The 23,206-nt window shown below is 40.0% G+C and overlaps 2 protein-coding genes across 2 annotated transcripts; both read right to left on the reverse strand.

Annotated features, from left to right (window-relative positions):
* Window positions 1-12,728: 12,728 nt before the first annotated feature.
* On the reverse strand, window positions 12,729-13,583 carry LOC115964588. The gene is made up of 2 exons (XM_031083870.1): window positions 13,113-13,583; window positions 12,729-13,070 (listed from the first exon to the last, which is right to left on the reverse strand). The coding sequence occupies exons 1-2, from the start codon at window positions 13,581-13,583 to the stop codon at window positions 12,729-12,731; spliced, it is 813 nt and encodes a 270-aa protein (XP_030939730.1).
* Window positions 13,584-18,736: 5,153 nt separating this feature from the next.
* On the reverse strand, window positions 18,737-21,693 carry LOC115962998 (ras-related protein RABA6b-like). Its single transcript, XM_031081880.1, has 2 exons — window positions 21,243-21,693; window positions 18,737-19,226 (listed from the first exon to the last, which is right to left on the reverse strand). The coding sequence occupies exons 1-2, from the start codon at window positions 21,458-21,460 to the stop codon at window positions 18,794-18,796; spliced, it is 651 nt and encodes a 216-aa protein (XP_030937740.1). The 5' UTR covers window positions 21,461-21,693; the 3' UTR covers window positions 18,737-18,793.
* Between the last annotated feature and the right edge of the window lie 1,513 nt (window positions 21,694-23,206).

Raw genomic sequence — 23,206 nt, forward strand, 5'->3', positions numbered from 1 at the left:
ATGAAAAAAATAAAAAGAAAATAAAAGAAAAGAACCCAAGCTCAGAAACCAACGTGAAAAGAAAAGAAAAGAAGAAAAAAGAAAAGAAAAGAAGAATAGAAAAGAAAAGAAAAAAAAAAAAGAACCAAACCTAGAAAGTGAAAAGAAAAGAAAAGAAGAAAAAAAGAAAAGGAGAATAGAAAAGAAAAGAAGAAGAAAAAAAAAAGAACCAAACCCAGAAAGTGAAAAGAAAAGAAGAAGAAGAAGAAGAGGAGCAGGTGTGTCCTAGACCCGTGAAAAAAAATAAAATAAAAAAATAAAAAAATAAAAGAAGAAGAAGAAGAAGAAGAAGAAGAAGAAGAGAGAGAGAAAGCAAAAAGTCTGATCATGGGACCCATGTGTAATTTTAATTACAAAAATGCCATTGAAAACAGAGTTATGGAAACTGAAAACAGTTAAAATGTGTTTTCAATTTTCATAACTCATTACTCAAAAATCAAAGAATTGAGTGATAGAAACAGAGTTATGGTGGTGCCAAATGGACTTTTAGTTATAGGTCCCACTATTTTTGAGTTATGAATTATGGAAATAGAGTTATGAATTATAGAAATTGATGATCCAAACACCCCCTTAGGTTGCTTAGATTTTTTGAAAACATAATTTTTACTCGAAAATACAATCAAAAAACTTTCTCACTTTAATTGTTGATGTATAGGTTTAAAAAAAAGAGATGAGATTTTAGAAGGAAAACACATGAGTCATGACTGTTAGGTGAAAATGTACTCATAGTATTTGAGCAATTGTGATAGCCCTTAAAGTTGATATTGGACTTTGTGCAAATTAAATGCCTAGAACATAGACAGATGTGGTAATTGTGTTTGTTGAAGTTGAAATTTTGAAGACAATGAATGTAATTGTGTTTTGAAAAATTAAAGATGATTTTTTTTTGGGTAAATTAAAAAAGGGGAACATTATTTAGATAATAAAGAGTTTATACAACAACAGACTCATAAGTCTCCAAAGGACATATTTTACTAGTCCTGAGTTACTTCAGATTCTGCACAAAAGTTGGATACACAAAATTTGGACATATATCATAAACTTCCAAAATGCTTTATTGTTGACAACCCCATTTAGCTAGCGCATCCGCAAATTTGTTAGCCTCACGGTATATGTGAAGTAGATGGACTGCCCATGCTCACGCCATAAGATCCCTGTAGTCAGAGATTAAAAGAACAACATCTTGCAATGAAATACCATCAATATAATTAGTCAATTAATAACAGTAGTGGAATTAGTCTCTAAAGAAATAAATTTAAATCCCAAATTCCATTCTAACAATAGTCCCTATCGAATAGCCTATATATAACTCAGCAATATTGTTAGTAGCTATGCCCAAGTTTAACGAGAAATCAAAAACCCATAAACCTGAACTATTATGCAAAATACCACCAACACCTGCCTTTCCAAGATTACTTAGGGACAAAAACTTTTAAAGGTTTAACGGGATAAGGCAAGATGATAAAAATCAGTTGCTAATTGTACAGATTTATAAACAAGATGAGATTGAGAGATAGATTGATTATTGAAAATACGATCATTCCTACCTAACTAAAGTTGCCAAGTAAGGAAAGGAATAAGCAAATTCCAAGGAAGCTGCTATTTAGGGAGAATAGTTTTATTAGCTAATACCGTAGGTTACATGAGGTGGAACATGTTGGTAATTCTTCTGAGCCAACTAATACAAATAAGTCACACTCAGCTAACATGCAAGTTGTTTCACTTGACAATTGTAAAATTGACACTATTACATGCAACCCAAGCTTACCCCAGTTAAAATTCTGACCTCAAGATTTACCTTTAGCAAACCAAAACCTCAGTGACTCTTAACTCCTAATGTGGCCCCATCATCCGATCAAGAATCAATGTCACCTACCCTTATCGATAAGATCTCCAATTCCTGTTCTCTTTCCTGAAGAGCCCCCCTATCCAATATTGAACCACACCGACATGCATTACCCTACTCTCCATGAACAAACACCTAACTTGGACAATCTCAATCACCTTTTGGCCAGCCTTTCACGGAGAACGATAATCAGGAGGAGGTGACATAAGTCCTCATCCCAGTTCACCCACAAGTGATGGTGGCATGGAATCAACAAACGAGAACTCCCGGCTTGCCACTTCTTCTAGAGCCCTCCTGACAACGTTGCCAAGAGATAGTGTGATGTCTCCGAAACTACTGCCCGAAGCCATTTTTCGATTCTTAAATCTAAGCAAAATTGACATATCACTGAAGGAGGAGGTGGCAAAGCTCTATATCACCATGTTCTCTCACCAAAGCCTTTCATTCATTGTGTCTGCCACACATTGGCCAAAGCTTGTAGAATAGGAGCCCATGTATGAGATAATTGCGATGACATGTTTAGCGATTTCAACAGTTGGATGACAGTGAAGACCCAGAAGACCTACTTGAGAGTTCCCAATGATTACCTCAATCCTCATAATTCATCCATGAAAATTGCATGCCTAGAACTATTAGGGAGCTGGTAATGAGGGTTTTTTGTACCCATGCACACGAACTCTATCGTATGCATTGCCCTTAAATTCTAATCATTGTGGAACCCCGAATTGTAGAGGAACATGCTCATCAAGTTATCGAAACTCTGCCTTATTCTCATCCCACCGTGTTGACCCGATTGGCTTTTCGAGTGGTGTTTGGGTGTTGTGGAATGAAGACAAGTTTATTGCGGAGATTCTCACAACCAGCGAACATAGTATCCATGCTCCTATAAAGGTACCTAATGAATCTTATACTTTTCTTCTTACAGTTATATATGCTTCTCTTAACTTTGCTAAGCATAAGTTATTATAGAATCTTTTACTAGAGTTATCTTCTTCTATCAATTGACCTTGGATACTTTTAGGAGACTTTATTGATATGCTGTCAAAAGAAGAAAAAATGGGGGGCTTTCCTCTTAATTTAAATCTGATAAGAGCTTTTAGAGATTGCATTGATCATTGTGGCCTTAATGATTTAGGATTTCATGAGCTGAAATTTACTTGAACTAATAAACACCCAAATTGGCAATATAATATAAAAAGAACCCTTATATCAGTGAGATATGGGTCTCATGAGCTCGTCTTAGATGATACTTTCTCCTAAATATTAAAGAACGACTAGATAAAAGTTTAGGTAATATGGAATGAAAACTTCTTTTTTCTCATTTTGAATAGAGGTTTAGGTAATACAGAATGAAAACTTCTTTCTCCTCATTTTGAAATTCACTATCTCCCTTGTATTAAATCGAATCATTGTCTTATAATGCTGTATATTGATCCTCTTATTCAAAAATTAAGTAATCCTCTCAAATTTGAGTAGATGTGGCTTTCAAATCTTTCTTTTTCGAGTTTAGTTAAAGATAGTAGGTTGTCTTCCACCTTGCTTCCATCCTCCTTATCTTCATTATCTATGTCTTATCTTCATTCTCTATGTTTCATCATAGGTTACATCACGCTTGAACAGCAACTTATCCATGTTTACAATAATACTTTATACCAAAAATTCCTTTTTTGGCAACTCAAATCTCGGATGACTTGGTTAACCTATGGAGATAATAATACTAAATTCTTTCATCTCACTACTTAACAAAGGCTATTATCACCCTTAAAGATTCCTCTGGTTTATGGGGATTGATATGCAATTAATTTGAAGTCATATATTTTTTTGTTGGTGCAAAATTGAATTTAGATTCTGCCTTTAAGCTAGGTAAATATTGCATGAAAAGTTTTTTTTTTTTAATAACTTTTTTATTTGGAAGAAACTTTTCTTTAAGTAATTTTTCAAAAGTTATGTGCCTCTAGCAGTCCAAGAGCTTTTCTAGGCATTGAGATTGCTCTTCCAGATATTTGAGATTTTTTTTTTAATACAAATCTTATCTTTAGTGTAATCATCTATTGTTTTAACTTTTAGATTAAAATGTATTGATTAATGATCATTCTTTAATTGTATGTCTTGTATTATTATATATGATGATTATTATACCTTCAAGCATGAGATTGATCAAATAAATGATCATTCTTTAATTGTATGTCTTGCATTATTATATATGAATATATGATGATCATTATACCACAAATAAAATAAAAATGTGACTTTTAATTAACTATCTCATGCATCTCCATCATGAATTAGTTAGTAGTTTAAATAGTATATATTAAAAAAAATAAAAAATAAAAAGCCATACGTCACATTAAGCTCCAAAATACCTTAAGCGGCTTGATCAGTGATGACTCCAAGAATTTTTTTCAGGATGTTCCTCAATAAGCATAAATTACACAATCTAATAAAAAGAAAAATTTGTATATTGACAATAACAACAATAAAAAAATACGTAAATACATAAAGTTTACAATTGTCTTTTACGTGGTTTTCTTATCAAATATTTGTCTATAATTCTAGCAAAACAATAAACAATAAACTATCAAATATTAATTATTGTTGTTTAGTTGTTTCATTAATTTATTTGTCTTTTTTATAAACTATAATTTGTTATATTGTTGTTTCATTAATTATAAAATTATTAATTATTTTTTAGCCCAACATAATTTAATTTGTTTGCAATTTATTGTTTCATTATTATTTAGCCTAACATAATTTAGTTGTTTAATTTGTTTATTAATTGTCTTCTATAATTTTTTATGTGTATAAATAATATGTATAATGTAATTAAAAGTTGAGTGGGCAATTTCGGTACCAGCCAATTTCGATGTACCGTTTCAGAGTATTTTGGAGTTCCTTAAAATAATATATATTATTACTATTATTGTAAGGGCGGTTTTTGGGGCCCAGGTCCAGCAAGCAGGCGATTCTGGCTCAAAAGACCCTCAACAATGAATTTGTAGAGTGTGGGTCACAGAACTAGGTCTTGACAGAGTAAACGTAATTATTAATAAGCCATGCATCCATTTGAACGTGGGGATATTTCATTAAATTTCCTGAAGTAACAGTCCATGGGGCTATATCTTATACTTTGTTTACAGAACTCCTTTATCTCTTTCTCTTTTCCTTACTTTTTTCTCTCCAGTTTTCCGATCCCTTTGTCATAGGGATTTTCTTCTCTTATATAGCATCCTTCAATTGATAATGGCCCTACACTTGTTAATCATCTGGGTCTCTACTTGAGTGCCTGTCCCATAGGACAACCTCCTTCTTTTCTGTGAGTTGCACTGGCTAAGATAATACTGTTCTCCTATCCTCTCTACATTAATGCGGCTGGAAAAGTAGCTTCCTTGCATTTACTGCGGCAGTTGTGGTTGCCCCTTGAACGTCTAGCATTTCCCTTTGATTTTGGACGATTTCTCACCATGTAAAGGGTGTGAGTTGGACTCCCATTTGGTGCGTCCGAGGAGACACTCCTCCTCGGACGCCCCTTAAACAAGCCCGGCCCAACAGGATTGGGCTAGGAGTCCTCTGGCCGTGTCTTCATTTCCTGTTATGGCTGGGCTCCGCACAGGTACCAAGACCCACTGTTGACTGATGAATTTTACCCCCACAATAGCCCCTCAAAATTCCGGCTCTTTCTTCTTGGTCTGAGGAGGAAAGGCGGAATTTTGATACCTACTGGACAGTTCGTTGTGAATTCCTACTTCACACGTGCGGGGGTGTGCCCTCACGTGCCTCATTAATGCTGAAGGCATTTAATGACCCGGGGGGAATTAATTGCAGCTTTTGGAGTTTTACGCTCTTTCAATCCAACGGTTGGGGACCAAATCAACGGTGGACAATGTTTTATTTACTCTAGGCGGGAGTGTGTCTGTCCAACTCCCTTTGAGTATATAAGGTTTTGAAGGCGTTCATTCCTCACTTTTGACGAACACTCCAGTACTCAGAACATCTCAGTGCCTTCTCCTTCAGCACGCTCTTACCTTCGCCGTCATTCTATTGAAGATTCCGTCGAGTTTCTTACCCGTAAGTGCACGCTTCTTCTTCGTTACTCTTCTTTAGGCAAACTACCTTCACGTTGTCTAGGATTAGAGGGGATGGGTAGGCTTGAAAAAATGGTAGACTCTTCGGTCGGTATGGCAGGCTTCAGGGCGAAGTATCGTATTCCACCGGAGGTAGGTTTAGAATATTGCCACCAGGAGGAAATTTTGTTCAAGAGGAGAACAGGGGAGGTCGCAATTCCAATGATAGCCTTCGTGGAAGGAGGAATGACGATTCCAATGGGGAGAATAACTAGGGACTACCTTCGTGGTCATAGATTGGCCCCCCACTAGTGCACCGCGAACCTGTTCCGAATCTTGGGGTGCACAGACGCCTTAAACAACCAGATGAACCTCGACCTTTCATGGCACGACGTGGTTCATCTCTATGAATGCCATAAGCTCGGCAACTCATACTACTTAAAGTCCAAGACCGACGAAGTGAGGTTGATATCCTGCCTTCCCAAGTCCAGCAAAGGCTTGAAGGACGACCATTTGATCGTCTCCGAACCATGGCACGACGGCATTCACTGTCCGACTAGGGCAGGAACGCCAGGTGGGGTGTCATAAAATTAGATTCCGTGGAGAGAACCTTAGTTTTGAGTTCTCCTCCCCTTCTTTTTTTTTATTTTTTTTTTATTTTTAAATTATTGGTTTGATTGTATGCCTCCTTGGACTAACGTAACCCTTTTAACGGTCTTTGCAGACAAGGAGCGAACATCCCCTCGGTTGAGCTTGGTCAGCGTCCCGGCTCTAAATTACCTCATGAGATCTGAGATTTTCGTAAGCGAGGACGGACAATTACGGTCGGCTCCTTTGATTTTGGACTTTGTTCCCCTTACACGATCCTTGGTAGACGCCGGTCAAGCTATAAGGGCTGGCAGTCCAAGGTTGGCACGTATTGACGTATCCATACCAGGGTTTCTTGCCTCGACAGACTTACCTCCCGTTCAGCTGCCTGCCCAGCGCGCCCTTCCTGCAGCGATTGTCCCGGAAGAGGAGGCTGGTTCTTCGCATTCATCCTTAGAAGAACAAATAGACCAGTTTAGATTTGTCGAGGAGGGAGAGGTGTCGGCCAAGGTAGTAGAGCTCTCGGACTCCGACGTAGATTTAGATCGTACCTCAGCAGCTCCCGACCCTGGTTTAGTCGTCGCACAAGTTGATACCAGCGAAGAGACTGAGGAAGAAAGAATGGACTTGAAACCAAGGTCTGGCCTCAGGAGCCTTCTATCCAACAGGAACAAAGGGAAATCCTCTAAGGACGTCTTGAAGGAACAAACTACCCCTAAGGCTCCTACTCCTCCTCTCCCTCCCACATCGGATGCGGCGCTACAGCCTATGCCCAATTTAAGGCAAAAAAGGACTGTAGAAGAGCCAGAGGAGGGAGAGATTGGCCGCGAAAAGGCCCGGCCTCAGAAGAAGGGCAAGGAGACGAAAGAGCCCCGAGACAAGAGGACTAGGTCCGTCGATAGCCGAGATAAGGCGGCCATTCGGAGGGACCAACGAACATGGTTGCCTCGGCTCGAATTAGACGGCGCTCCGATCTCCTGGGATGCGACCCTGTGGGAATCCCAACGAGGGCAGGCATCATTTTTGGCTGAGGTCTTGCAACAGCCTCTTCTTTTGTCTCGTGACATGGAGGGTCTCAGAAATACTCGGCAACCAGACCTCTTCATGTCATTGAAGAGGGACATGGCCATGGTAAATGGAATCTTCTATCTCCTTCTCATATTATGTACCCTCTTGTCGTCAAGTTTTAACAAGGTCTTTATTTCCTTTTGGGCGCAGGTCACTCAACAAATTTACATTGCTGAGGAATGGGCCAAGAAGGCTCGTGAGGACTTGCATAGGGAGGCTTAGTCCCGCTCTACCGCCGCTCTACCGCTGGCGATCTTAAACAGGATTCTGATCGCCTGAATAATGAAATAAAAGAGGTGAAGAAGGCTCATGCGAGCGCGGAAGCTAGCCTTAAGAACGCCACAAAGCAGGCTGACGATCTGCGCATACAGCTCCGCCAATCTGAGGAAAAACTCACGACGGAGCAGCAGGCGGTTTCAATGTTCAAGGCTGAGCTTGCAAGAACCAAGGAGGAGGCCCGTTTGGGTAGGGAGGCTGCCGAGAAGGCTGTGGCGGCCTCGTATGATCGTGGAGTCCATGATACTGAGGTCAGGTTGGCCGAGGAAGTGGCCACCGTTTGCAGGGAATAAATCACCACGTCCTAGGGTGTAGCCCTGGATCGGGTAGCTGTCCCAGCAGACTCCGATCTCAGGAAGGCTGAGAACATCTTTTTTCCAGAGGACATACGTGAGATTCCTGACGAAGTTGCCTCCGCAGAGCCTCTCCCAACGGGCTCCTCCATTCCTAAGGCTGTGGGTACGGAGCAAGCCGCACATGGCAAGTTACCCGAGGACAGCCTTTGTATTAGTGAGATCATTGCACAGGCCAAGGAGATTGCCCCGGGGACCCAAGCAGCAGATGATCAGCCCGCTCCTACTCAGGGCTCTTAGGAAAGTAATGTAGGATTTTATTTGTTTTTCCTTTTGTATTTCGTTTTGTTTTGCCTTGCTAGTGTTTGTAAACGGAACCGCTTTTGGGTTTTAATGATAAAAGTTATTTCCCTTCAAATATCATTGTTTTCTTCTCTTCTGTTTTCATCATGAATGGACGTCTATTCCGTCACTAACTGTTGAGAACCAAACATAAGCGAATGAATACGTGAAAAGAATGATAGTTAATAATTAGGCGAAATGGCCGCAAATCTAAATTTCCCACAAGTCCTTGGTCCGAGGAGCAAGGCAGGGCTTGAGTTCTGTTTAGCACTTAGTGAGAATCCTTTAAGGATTAATTTCCCCCAACTCTGTGGTCCTAAGAGCCAGGTAGGACTTGGGTTCTGTTTAACATTTAGCGAGAATAGCTTAACGGTTAATTTCCCCCAAGTCTGTGGTCCGGGGAGCCAGGTAAGACTTGGGTTCTGTTTAACACTTAGCGAGAATGGCTTAACGGTTAATTTCCTCCAAGTCTGTGGTCCGAAGAGCCAGGCAGGACTTGGGTTCTGTTTAACACTTAGCGAGAATAGCTTAACGATTAATTTCCCCCAAGTCTGTGGTCCGAGGAGCCAAGTAGGACCTGGGTTCTGTTTAACACTTAGCGAGAATGGCTTAACGGTTAATTTCCCCCAAGTCTGTGGTCCGAAGAGCCAGGCAGGACCTGGGTTCTATTTAACACTTAGCGAGAATGGCTTAACGGTTAATTTCCCCCAAGTTTGTGGTCCGAGGAGCCAGGCAGGACTTGGGTTCTGTTTAACACTTAGCGAGAATGGCTTAACGGTTAATTTCCCCCAAGTCTGTAGTCCGAAGAGCCAGGCAGGACTTGGGTTCTGTTTAACACTTAGATTAAGTGGCTGCACAGTAATACAACATCAAGAATTATATCTTTCATTAATAATAGTACCTTTTCAGGTTGTTTACATTCCAAGGGCGTGGCACTACATGTCCATCCAAGTCTTCCAAAAGGTAGGCTCCTATGCCGGTTATGGAAGTGATACGGTACGGTCCCTCCCAGTTTGGTCCGAACTTTCCCCATGCAGGGTTTCTCACGGTGCCCAGGACCTTCCTCAGCACCAGATCCCCTGGCGCCAATGGTCTGGATTTTACCTTGGCGTCGTAACTTTGCTTGAGCTTCTGCTGATAGTAAGCCAAATGGACCATCGCGCCTTCCCTTCTTTCGTCAATGAGGTCCAAGCTATTTTACAGAAGTTTGTCATTGGCAGTAGGGCAGAAGGCGGTAGTCCTCTGTGTTGGGAAGTTCACTTCCAGTGGAATGACAGCCTTGGCTCCATAGGTCATTGAAAAAGGGGTTTCTCCCGTGGACCTTCAAGGCGTGGTGCGGTATGTCCACAAGATATGGGCTAGCTCCTCAACCCATCTTCCTTTCGCGTTATCTAGTCTCTTTTTCAATCCGTTCACTATGGTTTTATTGACCGCTTCTGCTTGTCCATTCCCCTGTGGGTAAGCTGGTGTGGAGTATCGGTTAGCAATTCCCAGCTCACTGCAGTATCTTCTGAAGGCTTTACTGTCAAACTGTACCCTGTTGTCCGACACCAGGGTGTGTGGGGTGCCGAACCTGGTGACAATATTTTTCCAAAGAAACTTCTTGACATCGACGTCCCTAATGTTTGCCAGCGCCTCAGCTTCCACCTATTTGGTGAAGTAGTCGGTGCCGACGAGAAGAAATTTTATGTTCCCTGTTGCCCTGGGGAATGGACCAATTATATCTAGGCCCCATTACACAAATGGCCAGGGACTGGACAATGGGTTCAGCTCTCCACCAGGCTGGTGTATGTTCGGGGCGAATCTCTGGCATTGGTCGCACTTCTTCACATACTCCAGGGCTTCTTTATGCATGCTCGGCCACCAATAACCCAACGTTAAAGCCCTGTGAGACAAAGACCTACCCCCCGTGTGACTTCCACAAATTCCTTCGTGTAACTCTTCCAAGATGAGTTCAGTAGCCTCTGGTTGCACACATAGTAAATACGGTCCCGAGAACGAGCGTCTGTAAAGCTTGGCGTCCTCCGACAACCAGAATCGAGTAGCTTTTCTCCTGATTTTGTCAGCCTCAACCTTATCATCTGGCAAGGTGTCGTGCTTTAAGTACAGCACGATAGGGTCCATCCAGCTCGGTCCTGTCCTGATATTATGTACTCCAATCCCATTAGCCTTCTCTGTTAATGGACGGATGAGCTCTTCTACCAAAATGACTCGAGGGAGGGGCTAAGCCGAAGAGGTAGCCAACGTCACGAGAGAATCAGCATGAGTGTTCCCACTTCTTGGTACGTGCATCAAACGGAAGTGATGAAAATGAGTCTGTAGGTGCTTAACCCGAACCAGATACTCCTGCATTCTTTCGTCCTTTGCCTCCATGTCTCCATTTACCTGTCCCACAATGAGCCTCGAATCCGAGAACATGTCCACGGATTTCCCCCCTATTTTCCGGATCATCCCCATTCCCTCCAATAGCGCCTCATATTCGGCTTCGTTATTCGTGGCTGAAAATTCGAGTCTCAATGCCTTCTCTATGGTTATCCCTTCAGGTGAGAGCAGGACAAGTCCTAACCCTGAGCCCCTTTGATTCGTTGCGCCATCAATGTATGCTTTCCACCAAGTGTGTCCATGTGGAGAAACTGTGCTGATCACCTTCTCATCAGCCCCTAGTAATACCGACACTTCTTTTCCTTCTAGCGTAGGCTTCGCAAATTCCGCCACTAGGTCGGCGAGGACCTGGCCTTTTACAGCGGTGCGAGGCACGTATCTAATATCAAAGGCGCCCAGAATCATTCCCCATTTTGCAATTCTGCTTGTGTAATCGGCGCTGCGCAGGATGGACTTTAAGGGGAGTTGAGTTAACACTACTACAGTGTGTGCTTGAAAGTAGTGGGGAAGCTTTCGTGTGGCCTGTACGATGGCCAAGATAGCCTTTTCGAGGGGAAGGTAACGGGTTTCTGCTTCCTGCAGTGATTTGCTAACGTAATAGACTGGTCGCTGTGTGCCGTTGTCTTCTCGGATTAGCACCAAGCTTACTGCATGTGGGGCTACTGTGATGTAGGCAAACAAAACCTCGTCGGCATAGGGACTGGACATAATCAGTGGTCGGGTGAGGTATTCCTTTAGCTGTTGGAAAGCTATAGCGCACTCCTCATTCCACTCAAATCCCTTCCACTTGTGTAGTAGGAGAAAAAATGGTCTACATCTATCTGCTGAGCGCGAGATGAAACTGTTTAAAGCAGCTATCACACCAGTAAGCTTCTGGACCTCCTTAGGGTTCCGAGGAGGCTGCAAGCTATGGATGTCTCTTATTTGGTCAGGGTTAACCTCTATGCCTCTGTGAGTCACCATATAACCTAAGAATTTTCCTGATCCCACTCCAAATGAACATTTGGTTGCATTTAGCTGTAGTTTGTACTTTCTCAGTATTTGAAAAACGTTGCCGAGGTCTTCAATATGGTCGGGAACCAACTTACTTTTAACCACCATGTCGTCTATGTACACTTCAACGCTTTTTCTCATCTGCTGTTCAAACATCCTGGTCATCATCCTTTGATAGGTTGACCCGGCATTCTTCAGGCCAAAGGGCATCACCTTATAATGATAATTCCCAACTGGGGTGACAAAAGCAGTCTTCTCCTGGTCTTTGGCAGCCAAGGGTATCTGGTGGTAGCCCTAAAAGACGTCTAGAAAACTCATTCCAGGATGTCCGACAGTTGAATCTACTAACCGGTCTATCCGGGGCATAGGGAAGGGATCCTTTGGGCATGCCTTGTTTAGGTCTATGAAGTCTACGCAGACCCGCTATTTCCCGCTCTTCTTCCTTACCACTACCGTGTTGGCTAACCACTCGGGATAGAAGACCTCTTTGATAGCCCCTGCTTTCTTCAATCTTGCGACCTCTTTTCTCACGGCGTCGATATGTTCTTTCGACGGTCGTCGAGGAGCCTGCCTCTTAAGTGTTATAGCCGGATTCACGTTAAGGTGGTGGCATATGAAATCTGGGTCGACCCCGGGAGCCTCATAGGGGTCCCAAGCAAACACATCTACATTATGTCGGAGAAAAGCAATCAGTGTTGACTTCTCCTGGGGCGGTAATTCTGAACCAATTTGAAAAAACCTATCGGGGTCTGATCCGATGAGTACTTTCTCCAGCTCCTCACACTTCACTTCCATGGCCGGTCCACCACTACCCGCAGTTGGGACCGGGGTCATTGATTGCTATAAGCCGTTCTCGGCTGAATTGGAAGGTTCGCCATTCGGCCGCCGTGAAATTGCCGACACCATGCATTGTCTAGCCACTCCCTGGTTCCATATTATCTCTTTGATTTGACTTCCTAACGGATACTTCACTTTTTGGTGCAAGGTTGATGACACAGCCCCTAGTGCATGAAGCCATGGCCGGGCCACGATAGCTGTGTAGGGGGAGTATGCATCTACGACAATGAAGTTCACTTCTACCACATCCGAGTCTGTTTGCACAGACAACCTAATCATGCCTCTCGAGATGACGATTTTTCCTTTGAAGCTGACCAGGGAGGAATCGTATGGCGACATGTCTTCCTACTTCAAGTTCAACCCTTTATACAAATCAGGGTACATTACCTCCACGGCGCTGCCCTGATCAACTAACACCCTTTTCACATCATAACCTCCTATTCTGAGCGTGACGACTAGGGCATCGTCGTGGGGTTGAATAGTTCCTTGTTTGTCTTCCTCCATGAACCCGATTAGTGGCGTGGCACTCATTCTAGTTCTCTTGGATTCCCTGTCGTCTGGCTCAGTCGGGAAACTGCTCACTGACATTATCCTGAAGGGGACAGAGCCTGTCCTTCCAGGTGCAGCGAGAATGACATTAATTATGTCAATGGGTGGCCTCAACGTACTTTGTCTGGTTTCATTGTTCGATGGTTCCTGCCATCCTTCAGGGCGAGACAGCAGATGTCTCAGCTTCCCTTCTCGGACGAGCCGATCTAGATGGTTCTTCAGGTTCCTGTAATCATCAGTGGTGTGACCTGGCTCCTGATGGTACGCGCAATACATGTTTTGATTGCGCTTCAAAGGATCACCAGCCATCTTGTTCGGCCACTGAAAGAAAGGTTCATACTTCACCTTCTCTAGGATTTTGTGAAGCGGTTCTCGGAACACAGCATAGAATGCCTGAGCCCCAGTAGATCCGGGCTGCTCTATATAGTCTCTTCTCGGTCTGTTACTGTTGTTAAATCGTTCCAACCTGAAGTCCCTCCTCTCCTGAGGGACGACCTTCGCTTTACCCTTCCCCATCTGCTGGTCCTCATCGACCCTTTTGTACTTGTCAATTCTGTCCATGAGTTGGCGCACGCTGGTGACTGGCTTTCCAGTGAGGGACTTTCTTAAGCCATGTTCTGTCGGCAAGCCCCTTTTGAACGTACTAATGGCGACGTCATCATAATTCCCTTCTATCTCGTTATGCATTTTCCAGTACCTATCCGAGTAGGCCTTCAACGTCTCTCCTTCCCGCATGGACAGGGATAGGAGGGAGTCGAGGGGCCGAGGGACTCTAGTGCTGGTGATGAAACGGGAACCAAAAGCCTGCGTCAGCTGCCTAAAGGAATCTATGGAATTCGGCTGGAGGGTATCAAACCATCTCATCACCATGGGTCCCAAGCTGGATGGAAATACCTTACACATTAACGCCTCGTCCCTAGAGTGGACGGCCATCCTCTGATTGAATTGGCGTACATGCTCTACTGGGTCGGTCTGACCATTGTATATGGCAAACGTTGGTTGATGGAACCGTCGAGGAAGCACTGCCCTCTCTATTCTATGCGTGAACGGCGACTGGGAAATGCGATCCAGGGCCTTGCTCATGGCATCGTTGGCTAGGCCCTAGTAAGATGGGCTTTTGTGGTTGCGTTTGCGAGGCCTCTCTTCCTCATAGGAAAAGGTTTCGCTCGGAGGGGTTCTTGATCTTCGCCGGTATTCGTTATCCTCGTCACTGCTAGTACCCGAGCCGGGTGAAGGGCGTTTCTGCTATGCTCGGCGTAGCTTTTTCTTCAAATCATCAATCTCTTGTTGTAGAGCCCTTTAATCGTTTTGCTTATGGGATGCATGATCCTTCCCTTTTGAGCGGCTTTTTCTCGTGTGAGAGGTGTTCACGCTGCCCTCTCGCTGATTATCTTGGTTTTTCCCTCGTTCGATATTTAAAAAATTGTCCTGTCGTTGAGAATCTGCACGTCCGGTTTGGCGTGGGCCTAATCCTTCCATTTCTTACTGTTTCACTTGTCGAGACACAAATTCTTCCCACAGACGACGCCAATTGTAAGGGCGGTTTTTGGTGCCCAGGCCCAGCAAGCAAGCGATTCTGGCCCAAAAGACCCTCAACAATGAATTTGTAGAGTGTGGGTCACAGAATTAGGTCTTGACAGAGTAAACGTAATTATTAGTAAGCCATGCATCCATTTGAACGTGGGGATATTTCATTAAATTTCCTGAAGTAACAGTCCACGGGGCTGTATCTTATACTTTGTTTATAGAACTCCTTTCTCTTTTCCTTACTTTTTTCTCTCTAGTTTTCCGATCCCTTTGTCATGGGGATTTTCTTCTCTTATATAGCATCCTTCAATTGATAATGGCCCTACACTTGTTAACCATCTGGGCCTCTACTTGAGTGCCTGTCCCATAGGACATCCTCCTTCTTTTCTGTGAGTTGCACTGGCCAAGATAATATTGTTCTCCTGTCCTCTCTACATTAATGCGGCTAGAAAAGTAACTTCCTTGCATTTAATGCGGCAGTTGTAGTTGCCCCCTGAACGTCTAGCATTTCCCTTTGATTTGGGACGATTTCTCACCATGTAAAGGGTGTGAGTTGGACTCCCATTTGGTGCGTCCGAGGAGACACTCCTCCTCGGACGCCCCTTAAACAAGCCCGGCCCAACAGGATTGGGCTGGGAGTCCTCTGGCCGTGTCTTCACTTCCTGTTATGGCTGGGCTCCGCACGGGTACCAAGACCCACTGTTGACTGATGAATTTTACCCCCACAATTATATAAAATAATGAATTAAATTTAATATTTAAATAAAATTGGATTAAAATATTTATTTATAATTTTTTTATAAATAAAATTCACATTTTGGATAGTTGTAAACAGTACAAATGTACAATAAATATGAAAGTCAAAGCACCCTTTTGTATGTATAAAAAGAATCCTTTACTTCATATATATATATATATATTGTAGGAAGGAAACTCATGTACTCCTAGGAAACTCATATACTCTTACTCCATTGGTTCATCCCTTATAAGGTAGAAAGAGGAAAAATATATTTCCAATGTAGGACAAGCAAAAATTGCCTAGGAGTACATGAGTTTCTTTGAAGCAAAACATGTACCTACATATATATAAATTCTAGAAACAGTAGAAATATTACTCTTGGATAAGTATTGTTAACAGCCTTTAGCATTGTCAAAGCACCTTATCAACCACTCACTATTTTTTTTTTTTAATAATAAAAAAACAGCCTTCAACATTCTACTCTAGATACAGCTGGAAACCAATAAATTGAAACTTGAAACTATTTAGACTTAGTAACATGTTTGCTGATCTTATGATTTTTTTATTTTATTTTTTTAAGATTCATCTCTTCTAAGGAGTCTAGATTGTTGGTTTGTCTTCTCTTCTTATAGTCCTTCGTCTTCTTCGTTTGAATGTCCTAGATCTTTACCGTAAGCCTCTTACATTCTCATCTTCTTTCTACTTTTTCTTTATCTTACCCTCTACGCTCTCGTCACAACCACTTTTTCACTTTTTTTTTCCCCCTCTTCTGTGTCAGATTCAAATCCAGTACTGGCTGAAATCCACATATCGGCCGGAACGACACAGAATCAATAACATTGGTTGAGGGTGTTCCTATTTTTTTTTTTAAGGGTAAACAAATAATTTTTTTAATTATTATATATAATTTTTTTTTTCAGGTCAGAGTGTTCCTGGGAACACCCTGGCCTAAACGTGGCGTCGTTACTGGGCTTGATAATCAATTTATTTCATTTCATTCCTTTATTTTTTTTACCTTTATAATTTACTTATTTTTATTTTATTTCTTATAAATTAACCATTTAATATTCCATTTCACTATGATGCTGTTAAATGTCACACCCTAACAAATAGATATGTAACATACAATTTTTCTTAAACTGTATAAATTTATATATTTTAGTATCCCGCAGATAACCCAGAATGGGAACTTGAACAATCGTGTAATAAGAAGATAAGAATTCATACCTCAATCCCAAACACAGTCATTTGTAAATTTGATGATAAAACCATACAGAAAGAGAAATGAACTCAAGAGTCAAAACATACATAACCTGAATCAACGTGTGCAATATATAGATGATTGTCATTTGTTATAATGGGCATTGACATTAACAAAGCAGCGAGCTATAGCAGTGTCACATATAATAAATAATTATCTATATTTTTCATTCGAGTGAGGAGTCGATTTTGTGAACAGGTCGAGAGAAAGCAAGAACATCATCTCGAGTTTCCGCTCCATGATAATCACCAGTACCACCTTCTTTTCCTCCATTACCGTCAGTGATGATGGATTTATGAATCAATGTCTTTGTCATTGGATCGAGCCCCGTCGTTGACTTCTTCGTTGCAGCGCATTGATCAACACCATCATAACATTCATTCTTCTTCTTTCCTTGTGTCTCTGAATCTTCCTTTTTCTCTACCACCTCTCTTCTCTCTTTATTCGCCTCCATTTTTGTGAGTGTGTATACAAGAGAAATATGAGCCTCTTGGACCTTAATTCATGGAACTTGTTCTTATTATAGAAGAGAAGAGTAACTAGGCACACACGTGTCTGTCCCTGAGCTATGAGTGACTCCTCTCGCATGCAAAGAGGAAAGGAGCAACACGTATAGGGCAAAACTGTTGGCATTCATTATCCACTGATCTATGAAAACTGCAAACACATGAGATTGAGATGAGATGACCCATAAATAAAATGAGACCCATGAGATGTGGATCAAATGACTACTAGATGATGTCCTTAGAGATGGTATTTGGGCTCAACAAGTGGGCCGAAATCGATGTCACACATTTTGAGAAACTTCTTCCACATTCCCCTATTCCCCCACAGATTTGGCTCTAGTGTAATGCTTTTACCAAAACATCCAATCTAGTCAATAAATATTACTATCTTATACCTAGCTGGCCCACGGTGTCATGTTATTAACATCACTGCTTCACTTTATTACTGCCACCACAGATGGTAGGGTCACTAGCTTGAAGCCCAGTCAAAGGGTTTTCTTAGAGACCATCCCCACAAGCACACGTGGCACTATTAGGCCGCATGCGTGCCATGGCTAATGGGCTACAAATATCTACCCTAAGAACTAGATTACACAGTTATTTTAAACATAATAACAACTGATCAAGATTGTACGAGAGTAACTATGCGCTTTACATTACAAGTATAAATAATTATGAGACGTAAAAAATAAAACTAAAAATTCAAGTTTTCAAGATGAAAAAATAAAACTAAAAATTCAAGTTTTCAAGATGAAATTTTATATATATATATATATATATATATATATACACTTAGATCAAAGTAAAGTAGAATTTCAATTTCATATATATAAAAAATTGTACGAGAATATGAGCCCATATATTTTGTCACAACTTGATGAAGTGTGCAATTGTGAGTGATGGATCTATGTACGATTAATAGTTTAGTAATTATAATTGTAACTAGATGATGTGTGCAACTGTGAGTGATGAATCTATGTACGATTAATAGTTCATTGATCATAATTGCACATGCCATCAAGTTGTGACAAAAGTTATGATAAAGTGTATGATAACAGAAGAACTGAGAATTTTTTTTAACTACCGGTAGGAAATTTCTAAACAGACAGTGGACAATGGTGTCCTTCAACATATGTACCATGAGGGCAACTAATGTGCAGATATTTTGGCAAATAGTTCTAGTCCAGCAGGACAATAGTGTGGTTTATAATTCCTGACCAGAGTTTGTATATTAATTAGTCTTTTGTTTGGGAATCTTGTCACCATATCCCTATTTCCCCTAATTTTCTAACTCCATATTTTTACTTCTGCTTTAGTTGTTTAATGCATATCCATTACACACACCACACAAAACACTAAAAAAATTTAAAAAAAAAACAACAACAACAACAACAAATAGTAGCAAAAGGGAAATAAAAATGTGTGGGTATATAGAAACTATGTAAGAATACTTGAAAAGAAAAATTGGAAATATATTCAGCACTCTCTAGCTTGAGCAACAGCTAGGTTGTTTAGTTGCCGTAACTTCATCAATACTAATTATTTCCTTTCCACGGCCAAGAGTTGTTGATGTTTCGAATGTTTTAGCTTCTAAACTTTTTTGGCTTGTGATTTCATGGATTTTAGTAATCATTTGTAAAAATGATTCCTGCACATTCTTATTCTCTAACGCAGATGTTTCCATGAAACATAAACCTTCTGCCTCGGCAAGACTTTTTCCTTCTTCCTCATTCACTTCTCTAGAGTGACTCAAATCAGATTTGTTCCCCACAAGAATAACAACCATGTCTGCACTGCCAAATTGTCTCAGCTCTCGCACCCATTTCTTCACATTCTCAAACGTTGCTCGCCTGGTTATGTCATAAACTAGCAACGCACCTAGTGCTCCACGGTAGTATGAACTGGTAATGGCTCTAAACCTACAACAAGATTATATATGCTCATATTGATGAGAATACATTTTTGAAATTTTCCACACTTTAGTAAATAGTGCAAAGATTTCTACATCTGATATTGTACTAGAGATGATGAAGTGGCGAAACCATGTATACACATTTTGTTTAAGATTTTCTATTAATCCAAGCTCATACAAGTATTTTCATTTAGCAAAACAAAAAAGTTTTACCTTAATGCTTTTTATAAAAAGCATTTTCTAAATATTTTTTTTAGAATAATAGTTATTAAATAATTAAATTCATATTTTTTCATTAGCTTATACTTTATTAATAAATTTCATTAATATATATATACACACACATAAAAGGATAACTATAATTGTAGTGGTACTCCTCTCTCTCTTATTTATTTGTTTATTTATGATTTTTTTTTTTTTTTTTTTGAGAAAGTATTTACGAATCAGTAGTAGTCCTGTCCTGTCTCGTCTCTATAATTTATATTTATGGTAGGGACCGGGCTTGGGCCTAAAAGAGAAGCTTTAGATATAAGGCAAGCCTTATTGTAAGGTGGGCTATGAGTAGAAGTTTAATACCCTTCATTCAAAGAATTATATGTCAATCAAACAGCAGTGAAGAAGAATTATATGTCAATCAAGCTTTTTTTTTTTTTTTTTTTTTTTTTTTGTATTTTTGGATGGGAATACTAAAATTAGTGTGGGATATTTGTCGTGATTGTATAGTGTGATAATATGGCACATGTCAAAGAAAGAGAGTCCGTGTGGAGCAGTCACGGTCCAGATGGCAAGGTGACAAAACATCTCCATAAATCCTAGATTGCTGTGTAATGAAAAGAGCATGTTCCTACCTAATGACTTTAAATAGCCAAAAAAGGTTGAAATTATAGGGTAGAAGGTCTATATAAAGTGTCCCACACAACTGTAAATTCACAAGAGAGGGTGTTTCAATTCAATTTGCGCATCATTCTTTTCAGCAACAGGCAACAGCAACTGCTTTACACATGAAATTATTCATATCAACTAGTACACAACCTATTTAATCTACTTTTGCTACAATCCGCTTATACAGCAAGTTGTAAATCGTGAAAGTGTGGATTTACATGAACCATTACTTTTTCTTATCTACTTAGTAACGAACTGTAACAAGAAAGTTGTGAACTTTGCCGTAATCTTAGCATTTTTTCATTCCTATCATGATAACTACAACAATCTATGACTGATCAAGAACATGAATAAGGAAAAATCTCTTTTCGGTTTCTGGGTCCCAGCTGAGTGGGATTAATTATTCAATTTCCTACCCTTTAATTTTAATGAAGAGATTAGGACTCTCACTTTATTTTCATTAGTACATCACAATTCACGGATGAACAGTGGATCACAAAAGCTATAGACCATTCAACTCACCGAAATAGCGGGTGATGATCAAACTGAGTTCTATCTTCTATGTTATAAAAAAAGCTAAAGAAAATAAAATAGAAGACAAATTCAAATTGAGGAAATCTTCTCAGTTGAACAGTTTGTGTCGACAAGGTTAAGACTACGAGTTTAGACTGGACCCACCTCGGAAATGTATCCATAGGATAGAAGCAACTTTTGATAGCTCGTTTTCGATTATAATAACCAGGAAAAACAAAAAAAACAAAACAAAACAAAACCCTCAGCTAAGTTAAGATTGAATTGAATTATATAAATAGTTTGTTTCGTCTAGTTTAAGATCACGAGTTTGCACTGTACCAAACTTCGAAAGCATAACCATAGAAGCAACTTTTAAGCTTAAAAATGACTTTTTTTTTTTCGTTCATTAATTTTGTTTTTTCTGGATAATTTACATATTTTGAATTTTGAACCAATCGATACAAGTTTGATGAATTGTGTATAATTTTATCCCTAATTCTCATAACTTGTTTATGCTTCTTTAAAGCTTTGGGTTGCCATAGAAAAGTTCATGATCAATTTTCGAAAGATGATGATCTAGCTAGCAAATGGAAATACAATTAGAGAGAAGTATGAGATGGGTGATTACCTTTCTTGGCCAGCAGTGTCCCATATCTGGGCTTTGATGAGTTTGTCAGCAACCTTTATATTCCGGTAAGCAAATTCAACCCCTATGGTTGGCTTTGAATCTAAGCGAAATTCATCTTTTGCAAACCTTGAGAGAAGATTTGATTTCCCAACCCCAGAATCTCCAATAAGAACAGCCTTGAATAGGTAATCACACTCTTCATCAAATGATTCAGCCATACCTATAATATCTCTCTTTCTATATAAAGAAAAAAAATATTAAAAAAAGAAAAACGTGAAGAAGGAAATATAAAGTATAGGAAGTTGTTGAAGAAATAGAAGAAAAAAGAGACAAATATTGAGGCATGGTTTGTTATGTGATGGTCTTTATATTTATATATGAGTTTTCCAAATCATGTACGTAGGTTAGTAATTTTAGCAGTTCCTTTGTCTTTGTTTTTGGAGGGTATTGAGTATTTACATGTGAAAACATTCATAAAAGACATGATGGCTGTTTGTTGATATTGTCATGATCTGTGGGTGTCACTAATAAATTAATAATAAAATCAACCAAAACTTAATCTTTGGATAATCCTTAACCCAATATGTTAAAGGACAGCCCACTTATAATACTCCATTTTGTTCACCAAATTATTTTTTAATGATTATATTAGCTTCAACTTTTTGCTCTTATGCTTACTAGGCAAAGTTTGATTGGGCATTCCTCATCTAATTCTAAATGATGAGTTAGCTTAGCAGGAATCAGATTTTTATTTCGTACATCTCATTGGTTGCTTTAAGGTATGGTATTGGTGATCATAGTTAATCATTGTAAACTGTCCAATCTTGGAAAGTAAACTAGTATATGTGACCTTCTCTAAAAAAATAAGTAGTATATGTGACGGTATGGTGGTTGTTTGATTCGATCACTATTTAGACAAATTATAGGAGGTTTTGGCAACAAACTCGAAGTTATAAACTTATAATTATAAAAGTTACTACAGTAGAGGTATGTTTCTACTAAATGGATTGATGGCTTTACGAAGTTCATAATGGATGATTGGGAAAATAATTCTTCCCTTGCCCTTCATTTTCATTTTAAAGTGTAAACGCCATTCCATTCTAAAGTTGCCTTTTTAAAAGAAAACTAGTCCCATCCTCAAAATCTGCGAAGATATTTAATTATTTTGTAATGAAATATAATATATTGTTTATTTTCTAAAATATTCATAAAATTATATAATCATAACTAATCATTTATAACAAATTGTTATCCTCAGAAGAGAGTTTTATTTTAGATGTGTACGGCACCAAGGTACCCAGATCCATTTGGGCCTTGAATTCTAACCCAACAGCGTGGCCCATGGCCCCAATCTCTTTCTACCCAAAACCCCAGTTTGAACCCACACAAACTGCAAGTCCAAGTTTTGTCACTTGGTCCTTGCTCAGCAAACCATTCCCGAACAATAAAGAAAGAATAACTTCCAAACACCATCCTGAGCATGCCCGGCAGTGCCTAGGGAAACACCGCTGTCGAGCATGCCTGCTGGAGTGGGAACCAAGTTCCAAGGCCACTTTCACCACATTCCACTCCCACCTAACCATCCATTTACGACTGATGATATTGGACCTCCAATTGCACTAATTATGGCAGTAATCATGATCTCTCCATTAATCTAGAGCTATAAATATGAGAAGTTGGTGAAAGGAAATGGTTGTTGAAAGGTTCTCAAGGAAACAGAGAGTAGAGAAAAAGAGTGATTCAGAGAGAGAGCGAGAGAGAAAGAGAGGCAGCTTCACTGAGTCTCTGTGCCAAGAACAACCCAAAGTAGGAAATCCTAAACCCACATTACAAATAAGTTGTGAGCCCAAGTGAGGTCAGGCCCAATAGTCTCATTTTAGGCGCGCACAAGATGTATTAAACTATTAATTAAGAAAATTTTCTTTATATAAGGGCAATGATCTTTTTTCCCCCTTAAAATAAAC

Source organism: Quercus lobata, chromosome 10 (assembly GCF_001633185.2).
Source record: "Quercus lobata isolate SW786 chromosome 10, ValleyOak3.0 Primary Assembly, whole genome shotgun sequence".
In the NCBI taxonomy this organism is placed as follows: Eukaryota; Viridiplantae; Streptophyta; class Magnoliopsida; order Fagales; family Fagaceae; genus Quercus; species Quercus lobata.

Bases quoted from the DNA above. Each gene is read 5' to 3' on its own strand.
- LOC115964588 (XM_031083870.1), bottom strand. From the start codon at position 13,583: ATGGCTGGTGATCCTTTGAAGCGCAATCAAAACATGTATTGCGCGTAC. The intron at 13,071-13,112 runs GTAATGTACCCT...AACTTGAAGTAG, and splicing joins ATCAGGGCAGCGCCGTGGAG to GAAGACATGTCGCCATACGA.
- LOC115962998 (XM_031081880.1), bottom strand. From the start codon at position 21,460: ATGGCTGAATCATTTGATGAAGAGTGTGATTACCTATTCAAGGCTGTT. The intron at 19,227-21,242 runs GTAATCACCCAT...ATCTTGTTGTAG, and splicing joins GACACTGCTGGCCAAGAAAG to GTTTAGAGCCATTACCAGTT.